At 34.8% G+C, this 11,193-nt stretch overlaps 1 protein-coding gene across 1 annotated transcript; it reads left to right on the forward strand.

Annotated features, from left to right (window-relative positions):
* Positions 1–1,650: 1,650 nt before the first annotated feature.
* On the forward strand, positions 1,651–9,817 carry LOC108681434 (transmembrane protein 11, mitochondrial). The gene is made up of 4 exons (XM_018170461.2): positions 1,651–1,826; positions 2,333–2,547; positions 3,183–3,295; positions 4,165–9,817. Exons 1-4 carry the CDS (start codon positions 1,795–1,797, stop codon positions 4,333–4,335), a joined length of 531 nt encoding a protein of 176 aa, XP_018025950.1. The 5' UTR covers positions 1,651–1,794; the 3' UTR covers positions 4,336–9,817.
* The last annotated feature ends 1,376 nt before the right edge of the window (positions 9,818–11,193 follow it).

An 11,193-nucleotide genomic window follows, 5' to 3' on the forward strand; every position in this document is an offset into this window, starting at 1 on the left:
AACTGGGTCTAGGCCCTGCCTCGTGCCGAGAAGCAAGGCAGAGAGGGTCAACAGCAACAACAACCTTTGTTGCTTGCTTCCAGATGTAAAATTTTTGAGCAATATCATTGAGGAACCCAGACTGCAACCCTGGCTCTGCCTGAAGTCTAGTAGACTGGAGTGAGCTGTTGCCTGACTCAGAATTGGGCATGCTTTTGTCAGAAGCCATCTGCACAGATTCAACATGAGCAACTTTGATCAATGTGCTCCATTATATTTGTATGTCATCTATGATAGTATCTGAATCTTATGCCAGTTTTGATTGGTTTTTGCCACCGGTTGCCCCACTTATCCGTATTAATTTTAATGCGTGAAATTCACTTATAAAGCCCATATGAATCGTTTGTCATTAGCCATATCAATCAATAATTGCAACTTATAGAGAAGCTTAAAGGTAATAACCAGTGAATTAATTTAGTGATAAAATGTAAATTTGGCATTTTATTCATTGTGAAAATGCATTTAAAATCCAAGGTTATGCAACAATATTGGTAGTACAGTATGCATAATCCATGATTTAGGAAGCCTTTGATCTTTATGAACAAATTAAAATTTTTAATTAGATTATCAATAGATTTTCCCCCCATTGTGGTTGAATTTTCATGCAAAAAAATAGGAAGACATCACATTCAGTTTTACAGCAGACAAAATTTTTTTATTTTGTTTCGTTTAGGCACAATGATTGTTTTCTTGGATGCTCAGAAGTTTGTGTTTTAGACTATCGTTTCTTAAATTGTGTCTATATGAATTTTACACTTTTAACTGATTAATATTAGTAACATAAATAGGTAGGCATTTTGAGGATAATGTTTTTAGTTTCTGCATGTTTACCTAAACTTTGAACTGCTGAGGAATTCTGATATTATTTAATTTTCTCTCTAGAATTGCTATTTCTTGCAAGAATTTGAAAACAAAGAAAATGCCATATTTCACCATATCTAACGAGAACATTTTAAAAACCTGCTCCATCATCCATTAAAAAAAATTTATTGAACACAAGCATGCAATTAGCAATGAAAAGGTTCCAAAATATGCACAAAAGAGATTGAAACCTAAGTTACAAGAAAATGATGACATGAAAATATATTTATTCACAATTTTAAGAGAAGAATTGTGCAATTTATTGAGACAAGGTTTCTACTCACATGATTATTCAGCGTGCAGGTGCACAGCTTTAAGGGACACCTAGAAATTGTCATTAGTGACACATGGGCCCATGGCATATTCAGCTGCTATGATTTGGTTTAATTTCACACTCAATTTACTTTAACACCTTCTTAACCCTTTAGCGGGCAAGCATTGAAATATCCAGAAATTAAAATTTCAGAAACCATTTCAAGAAAGTAAGAAGTATTATACAATATATTTATTTCTATGAATTTTTGCAAATTTTGCCTATTGAAGGTTTAAATTGCACTTGAAGAATTCAATAAATGTGATCAGTACACAAAATTTTTCTTTATAATTGAAATTCAGTTTATGCAAATGAAAAATTAGAAACATAAAAATTTAATTAAATTTAATCAAGTTGCCAAAATAAATAAATATATATATTTATACTTCCACCTTTTGAAGAAAATGCGGAAAGAGCGTCAGTTCCATTGTCCGAGTCAAAACCTTCATTTAAATGCTTAAATTTTGGCTTTAAGTTTTAAAGAATTTTGCTTGGCTTGTGCTGCTAAATAATATAAATTTTGTACTTGTGTTGTAGGTACTGTGATACAGAAGTTACTCAACTTCTTAAATGTTATAAAAATGGCATCTTCAAAAGAGCATGAAGAACCATGGTGAGTAATCTGATACTTCTATATCACTGATCACTCACTGATTTCTATATCTCTAGACTTCTCATTCACTGGGTTATTGGCCCTATAGTTTATACTTCACCCTGTTTCAAATCCATTATCACTTTTAATTTAACTACCTGATTTTAAAGATGTGCTGACCTATACTCTTACTTGTCTTTGCTGATTTGCTGACCTATACTCTTACTTGTCTTTGCTGATTTGCTGAATTGAGTGAAGTTAAATCGATTATTATGAGGTTTTGATTTATCAACTTTATCTTAACTTGTGTGTTCATGTTGAAATTGTGACTTTGTCTGAATATTTGAACTCCTAAATTAGAACAAATCTGTTCTTAAATGAATATTCTGATCTTATTGATTGTCACCAAAATCATACTTCATTAAAAATGAATACATCTTTTTTTAGCCCAGCTCCAAATGTTATGGTGGTATCAAATTATGCTTTATCAATATTACTTCATTAAAAATGAATACATCTTTTTTCAGCCCTGCTCCAAATGTTATGGTGGTGAGGGAAGTGTATGATAGCAATGGGGCCCATGAACAGTTTGCCTTGGAGCTGGAGCGCTGCTTGGAAGCCGGCCCCAACACAATAGTCATTGAACCAGCGGCCCTTGGTGATGAAACAGCTCGCTGGATTGCCGTCGGCAACTGCCTTCACAAGACTGCTGTGTTGGCTGGATTTGGTTCCCTATTTGGAGGTGAGTTTTCTTCTCAATGCATTTGCATTCATTTACTTTTAAAATGTCAGTTATGTTGCACTCAATACTTCAAATTTATTAGGTTAGGAAAGACTAAAGCTTTGAAATAATTAGTTCATCCTGATATTTTTTAGTTATGCATGTATGAATTTAGGGCATAAGCCAAGAATAAATATGAAATATAGTTCATGACTTTTATGTTTTTCTTTACTCTTGTAGACATTGTAGTTTAAAATTTTAAGAATCTCATTTCTAGTCATTATTAACATTTCCAACATTTACTTGAATTTCATAAGCAATTTTTGGTATTTCATGATATCCTACCATATTTGTGAGATGTGCCACTATTTTTTCTTTCTGAAATGTGCTATATTAGCTAGACTCCCATAAGTCTACTCATTTACATTGAGCTGCCATGTAATAACTAGAATCCTGTGGGGCGATACTTTCAAAACTCGCTAAGTGAACGTAAGTACTTACGCTCTAATTTCTTGTCTATGATTGGTGGATTTTGCTTGAAAGGCCATCAATAATTGGCTGATAAACTTACAATCTCTTAACTTTTTTTTTGAAAGTATAGGCCCAGTAGGCCCAGCGCTTATAATCACCTATGCTCAATTGTATCTTTTTTGCAGCGTGGGCAGCGCCAGAGCGACTAGTGGCTTGGGCTCCACTTGGTACCTTATCACTCGCCTGTACCGCCATATACACAGCCTCATGGCAGTTTGACCCTTGTTGCCAGTATCAAGTTAGTGTTTGTGCTATATTGCAATAGAAAGTGTATCTTTACCAATGACTTGATATTTTTTTGTGAAGGAGGGCCACAGGATTTTAATATTTTTTTTTTTTTGTGAAGGAGGGCCACAGGATTTTTTATATCTATTGAAACATGACAGCTTCTTGGTATGCATTCAGGTTTGTGTTTTCCTAGTGTAAACATTTTGGTGTGCACTAACTATTTTTACTTTATTTATTTTTTATTTTTTTTTTTTTTTTGTTGCCTCAAATCCATATATGTAAGAGACTTGCCATAAAATGCAGTAACTATCTAGATGCCTCAAGATTCTCTCAAGATTTTTTATTTCTGCTATGAAAGGATGTACATAGCCAAGACTTGCAATGGCTACAAATTAAAAAAAAAAGTAGAATGATTTGAGTGTAGATTTTTTTAAACACTATGACTGAATTTAGCCAAGCAAATCATGAATTGATATTGCCATAAATCAAAAGCACTGAAAAATTTTAAAAATTAATTAATCTTACTTCAGAATTGAAGCTTCAACTTGTTAATACGCTTTAAACACAGCCATATTCATGATAAGAATAATAATCAGGAATTTAAAAGCAAAGAAAATACCACAAAAATTCACCAGATCTTTAGAAGAGAAAACATTTCGGAGTCCAGCTCCATCGTCAGTTCATAACACAAAATTCTGCTCAGAAAAAGTTCAGTCCTAGTGACACAAATATATCAATTAGTAAAGTAAAATGCACTGTCAGGTTTCAAAATGAAAAATAAATAAATAAGACATAAAATTAACGCTAGTAAACAGCCTATCTATTTACTATTTCAAGAGGAATGGAGCTAAAAGCGGCAATAAGGTGAAATGTTTGCAGGTTGAGATGGACTCAGGCCGCCTCTCTCGCCTCATGCTGGAGTCTGTGGTGAGCAGCACGCCGGTGGTGCTGGTGCGTCGAGAGGACGGACGACGCAAAGTGTTGCACTCATCCATCTCTGTGCTGGCTGGTGCTCTCTGCCTGTACAGACTCTATCAAATGTATAAATAACACAGCCATGCCCTGCATATACAGCTGTATTTGTATAGAAGTAGCACAGCCCCCCCTGCATATACAGGCTGTGTTTGTATAGAAGTAGCACAGCCTCCCCTGCATATACAGGCTGTGTAAAGTATAAAAGTAGCACAGGCCCACCCTCCATATACAGGCTGATTTGAATATACGAGTAACATAGCCATGCCCCTGCATATACAGGCTGTGTCAAATATACAAGTAGCACAGCCATGGCCTGTATATACAGACTGTATGAAATATAGAAGTAGCACATCTCTGCTCTACCGTGCGATCATCTATTCAATTTTTACTGCTATGTAGGTATGCGTATTGTGATACTGTCGTTTGGCCTGCTAAATGCTTTATTTTATTGATCGTATTCAGGACCTTTTAGACTAATCATGTATGATGACGGTGGTATCTATGATTCAATGATTCATCAATAGTTAACTAATGAAACCTAAAGTCAGTTAACAATAACGTACACCTGCTGGCCGTTATTGTTTCTGAGTTATAATGCCTAAGATCAGACAAACGGTTTTGGCTTGAATTTTTCTTGATGGCTGATGGGACATGAGTTAAGGTACCCTAACCATTTAAACGCCAAAGATAACTAATGTCGTATCTACTTCATCAGTGAAGTAAAAGAAGTCACAGTTCATTTCTCATGAGATTCGCTCTTCTCGTGTTGATTTCTGGATGAATAGATGTTCATTTTGAGCTTGCTCCCTTATCAGCGCCATGTTGCACTGTAGGTTTTGTGTGCCTCACGTATCATGAACATTGTGATCTTAGTGATAGTTATAGGAAGCTGCCAGCTTACGCAGTACTTGCTGAATTAGATCAATCAATTGGCCTTATTGCTCTGTATATAATGATAAGGCGAATGTGCTGGATACTTTGATCAACCAAAATGCAGCGAGTTTTAAGGCGAGCTGTACACATGATGCCATTGATAAAACTCACTAAAATAACTTGTGCTATGCCGGAATCTATAATTTTGCAATTTATTTGTGTTTCAAGTATAAATTGAAGCTTTGATCAACTCAGATGCTGACTTCAGTAGGTGGTTATCAGTCGCGCTGTCATAATTATTACGTTTGCGGTTGAAGCTTATTTGTTATAGGCCAAACGTTTCTATAATCGGGTGACAGTGGTTCGGGCATCAGTCAGACTATACATAAATAAATGCGAATGTTCCTTTTACATTCACACATAAGTAAATGTGTGAATGTAAATGAAGGTGTAGAGAGACTGTTACTTCTTAGTGACTCAAGCAGGGCTGGGGGAACAAACCCTGCTTAACTTGGCTGAGCTTTCTTATTTATAATTACTTCTTCTTTCAATCCTGGAATAAAATGCGAACGACAAATTACCTTCATTCTTGCTAAAAATATTACTAAGAGTTGCTTGACTGGACGATGTAAATGTTTTTTTTTTTCAATTGATGCACTCCTTTACGTTTTGAGTGCACATGTGAGATAAAAATGTTCACATTAATTCATTTCAATGGTGATATTATGCAATAATTGCTAATTATAAGAAACTAAAGCAATTAGTGATGGTCTTGACTCTGATTGCACTATCTGATAGCCATAAGTATCACGATCACTTGCTTGCTTAAATCGCAAATTTACCTGGAATTTAAAAGCGAAGAAAATCGCCAAAAAGTTCACTATTTTTGTTTCTTTTTTCTTTTCGATTTAGGCTCTAATATCCACTATGTAAATTTTAGGTTACTAATTTTTTGTATCTGTGTTCTATATTTTGAACTAATGGCCATAATCTCTCCCCGTATCGCCGTACAAATTCGTTGGCTGCTTCATTGCCGCTGATGTTTCTTTCAGAAGCTGTTCTTCTAGCACAGTTTGTTCACACTTTAATGTTAGTTGCAGCAAAATGAGGGTCTGTAAATTTTCTCAACATCGCAAGCCTGACCTTGTTTATTTATTATTATTTGTATTTCTTTGCGTTTGGCTAGCTAAGATGTGCGAGGAATTTCAAATTTGTGGATGAACTGTCTTAATTAATCGTTAAAAATTAGTTATTGAGCTTACATACCATAAAGCTTTCATGCTAGAATAATAATGAAGTCACTTTCGAGCTCGGTTACTGAAAAATCGTTTCTCTATACTGTAGTATAGTAAGAGTTGTTGCTTGTTAAACCAGGGCTTGACAGAACTTAATTGGTCAATTTCACTTTCAATGACCAATTTCAAGAATTTATTGGTCAATTTCTCTCGTCTGAAGCTTCTGGGGGGCCGCAGTGATTTGCCTCATTACATTTCAATAAATTAAAAGTTTGATGCATTTAATAAGTAACTTTTCATTAATTATTCCATTCCCAAAATATCACGCAATCTGTACAAAGCAAAGATATTTTGGAAGGTCAGGCTGTGCTAATTCGCTGCTTAATATTTTCCCGCTTTTTAAAGGAACGTTCTAAGAAAAAGAATTGCTTGTTGCCTTCTGTTGTAACTTATGTTTTCTTCTAAGTCTAGATTCTCCTAACCAATGGGCTAACTTATTTTCTTATGTTTTATGAATTACTATGAATTTACACTGAAGTCCATTTTTTCGAATGATTTTCATAGGTTTGGCTTCAAAAAATGTCTTGTACTGGTGGCACATGTTGATAAAAATCAACAATTCTTGATTTCAAATGTCACTCTGCGGCTGCATTAAAGTTAATACATTTAAATGTTCAAGAATAGCACCGCTCAGCGGCCTTACATGTCGAAAAAAAAAAACAGGAAAAAAACTCAAAATGTGAGCTTTTTGTGCCTTATAAGTCTGTGCTATTGAAATGTTCTATTTTTAATCCAAGAGATTTAACTCCATTATTGATTATACTAAATCTAAAACATTTCACTGTGAGTGTATTTTCTCATTATTCCATATAAATGCCCCAAATGTATTGATTTCTTTGCGGATATTTTTTTCGAACAAGAAACTCGAAGTTATGGTTTCCATATTTCTGTTTTTCTCGTCATATTCCTTCAATGTGGATTGAACTCCATTAATGGGCACTTATTTCAACTGAGTTTGATGTTTGTGAACTCGAATAATTTGTATGCACTGCAGATGAGGTTGGTTCAAGTGATATGTTGCAACTGTGTTTTCAAATTAGACTGTTGCTCATGGCTCCACACAATGGCAGAAGCTCTCCCATTCCTCTCTAGGTGTAATAAGGTCATTCGTTGACGCCAGTCATTTAATTCCTAATGCATTTCCTGCGTCACTTTTTGTGATACTGATAGCAAGCATGATTACAATATTACTTGACCACGAAACATATTTCCAAGTTATGATGTCAGTTCCGAATATTACACTACTATTAGTATTAGGGTATTTAACTTCGATCCGTCTGGTCCATGTGACATTTTGATTCACCATGCAACAATGATTATTTTGTGAAATACACCTGAGTTAAAAGCGATCGATTTACCAGTTCTTCAATTGATCGGAACGGCAAGTTTCCTGTAGTGAACTTTTTAAGGGCGTTGTGCTACTCGTTATAATGTTGCTGATCTTGTCGTTTTTACGTTTAAGGGCTGCTTATAAGGCGGCCTAATTCAAGCATAGGGGCGGGTGTGTGAAGTTGAACCTTTCAAATCTACTTCTATTGATGATCATCATTTGCTATAAATTGCACAACAAATTTTCTCCTCAAGCGTCCACCTCAACTGTGCATTATAGATTGAACGTTTCAAAATCTACCTCTATTGATGATCATCATTTGCTATAAATTGAACAACAAATTTTCTCCTCAAGCGTCCACATTATAGATTGAACAACCTTGACTGGAATGTTGAGTTATGAGACTAACTTATTGTGGAGTGAAGTAGACTTGTGTACCTGGGTACCTTATTAAATTGTTGGCAACATGTTTGCTCAAATCAGCTACACTCTGCACCGATTTGTTGCTTATGTAACACTGAACTCTAGGCTGTGATTGGTGGACGTCTTAGTATTATAAAAGATTTAACTCAAGTACATTGGTTGATGTATAATTTTGAACTGTAATCATTTTTGTTGTGGTGCTATAGCGATATTTTGCATGTTGCAACATACTTCCCGCAGTTTACTGAACTGTAACGGAATGGGAAGTAGTAATGTTTACTAGGCTCGATCATTGTTAATTGCGAATTGTCTGCAAATTTATTGCTTGATTATCTTAACTATTTATTGTGATGACTTGCTTGCCGCCATATCAGACAGAAATACTATTAAGAAGAACTGCTTGTGGTTGCATGGCCCATGTGCTGTGCTGTACATTAAGTATTAGCAGTTAACTGAGTCTATCAGCATAATATTTTAGCTGAACAATAACCCCAACACGTCGGGTTGTCGTGAGATTCAGCTTTTCATATCAGTTCCAAAAACGTTTTTAACTATCTTATTTTTTTAGGCTTGAAAAAAATTATTGTTGGTGTTCTTAGTATAATCGATTCAAATGCTATGAATGTTTTTCAAAAAATCGTTCAAGTAAGTTAAATAAAATTTACGTGTTATTTTGTTCAGGAGAACGATCACACTGGGTTGAAATGAAATGTCGGAGCATCGGTGTTCGTGCGTAATCAAATCTAGAACTACTGCTGTCATTATTTATATACTGAGTTGTCTGAGTAGGTATTGAGCTGAACAATGTGTGGAGCTGTGTTTCACTGGCAGAAAATTTCGGACTGTACGGGCACCTACGATACGAGGGCATCTTTTATTCAGGAACTTCTATGTACATTATAATTCCATTAGCATATCGTAATGCGGATCTCTGATACGTTCCCTCAATTGCAGGAAAACCTTCTGCCCTCTAATGAATGCTCGTTTTAGGAGTTTGGAATTGGCTATTTATATAGAAAGCTTAGCAACGTTGACTCGTTGAGCCCAGCAATAATTTAGTCTTCATATATTGGCTTTGCAATTATTACTTGATGTTCTTTAATGTGGTTTGCATTTGTGTTCATTATGATTTGAATTAATGAAGACTGTTAATGAGCTTCTTAAGAAAAACTATTTTCTTAAGAAGCTCATGCACCCAACGCGCTGTGCAGTCCCTGATGGTCATTCGGGATATGGTTGTATGGCACTCAATTGATGTTGAACAAATTTCAACGATGTTATTACCAAGCTAAGATATTTCTTGCAACGTATTGTTTCAAGTTATGTATCATGGTTGCATGAAACTGTTATGCGATGAAAGACTTTCGTTCAGTGTCGTAGACAGTTCTCATTTACTGTGGCTTCCTGTTAGATTCGACCACACTGTACATACAATTTCAATCTTAAAATTGTATAAAGCTCAGAACAGGATTGAAATTGTGTGTATATTAGTGCTCGAATTCCTGTCCATAATGTTTGTCGCACGATACCTCTTCTGCAGAGACGACTTGGATTCCAACGTACCACTTGTACATAGCGAGCTCATTTTAGAGCTCATGAAATTTGTCTATTTTTCAATAAAAATGTTGAAGCGTTATGTTTAAATTCACCATCCTCTTCTATTATCGTTAATCAATTTGTATTATTGCTTTTACTTATTTATTTGTTATAATTTTTTCAATCTTTATTATTGTTTTTATTTATTTATTCATATTTATTTATTTGTTTATTAATATTTTTTGCTGCAAGGGAGCGAGACCGACTTTGTATCTCGTGAAGGGACATGACGACCCCTCAGCCCCTAGTCTAAATAATAAAATATTAAATATTTTAAATAATATAATATAATTAGATTTACATACAAATATTTCTTATTTGCACGCTTCTAGTACGCAGATAAGTTTTTCCTAACTGACGTTTGCTTTAGCAGAAAATTCCTCTTTAATGACGCCAGCATATCAAGTTGAGATCCGTGAATAATGAAAAGATAACTAGTAAGTTTAAATCTTAGTAATATGAATCGCTCGATAGTCTTTCGACATCAGACAGAGGCGATTGTGTTTGGACGAAAGAGATTCTTAGATTTCTGAAGAGATTCTGTTGTTGGATAATCTGAATAGTAGATAATTTTTAATAATAATAATTAGTTGGATAATCTAAAGCTAGCGGAAACCAAGTTTTACAGTTTTCTAGGAAAGTACTTAGCTGTAATCCGTTGAGTGATTCATAGCTAGTAAGTTATGGATTTATGCACATTTTTTTAGCGAAGAAATGAATATTAAATCTAATATTAATATCCTTGGTTTATAGACACAATGGCTTTCTAATAAGGTGTATAAAATCTGACGAAATTTTAAACTTTACAGTAGTTTTCAATTGGTGTCCAGCACCTCGTAACGTCATCAATGTTCCTTGAATTAATTCATTTATTCGTGCTTACAGGAATTTATAAATTTTAAAGTTTTATTTTGTTTACCTACCTTTTTTGATTATGAATATTGTAGCCTTTTTGTTGGTACCCCATTTTTCAATCACACATGGGTTATAATCGTGTACTGAGTTAATGAATTTCGTGTGTTAATTCAACGTGATTGCTGCGACATGTGGAGACTGGAGCCTCGCGCAACTCCATCTGGTAAGTTTTCTGGGCCTATAGATCAAAAAAACTTAAGAGATCGTAAGTTCATCAGCCAATCATTGATGGCCTTTCAAGCTAAATCCACCAATCATGGACGAGAAAATAGAGCGTAAGTACTAAGTACTTACGTTCACTTGGCGAGTTTTGAAAGTATGGCCACTGCTTAAATTTTACAACACTTCTCGTGAACTTCACTTCTTGTTTGTTTGTTTGTCTGCTACAAATCTTATAATCGATATTTAACACACTTCTACCTGTCGAATTGATCTGAAATTTTGCGCACTTGCGTAAAGTCGGAGACAAAGCTTGAATCAGTTGACAGAATAAAAATTAAA

The sequence above is a fragment of the Hyalella azteca genome, unplaced genomic scaffold (genome assembly GCF_000764305.2).
Source record: "Hyalella azteca isolate HAZT.00-mixed unplaced genomic scaffold, Hazt_2.0.2 contig7238, whole genome shotgun sequence".
NCBI classification, from domain to species: domain Eukaryota; kingdom Metazoa; phylum Arthropoda; class Malacostraca; order Amphipoda; family Hyalellidae; genus Hyalella; species Hyalella azteca.

Bases quoted from the DNA above. Each gene is read 5' to 3' on its own strand.
- LOC108681434 (XM_018170461.2), top strand. From the start codon at position 1,795: ATGGCATCTTCAAAAGAGCATGAAGAACCATG. The intron at 1,827-2,332 runs GTGAGTAATCTG...ATCTTTTTTCAG, and splicing joins AAAGAGCATGAAGAACCATG to CCCTGCTCCAAATGTTATGG. The intron at 3,296-4,164 runs GTTAGTGTTTGT...AAATGTTTGCAG, and splicing joins ACCCTTGTTGCCAGTATCAA to GTTGAGATGGACTCAGGCCG.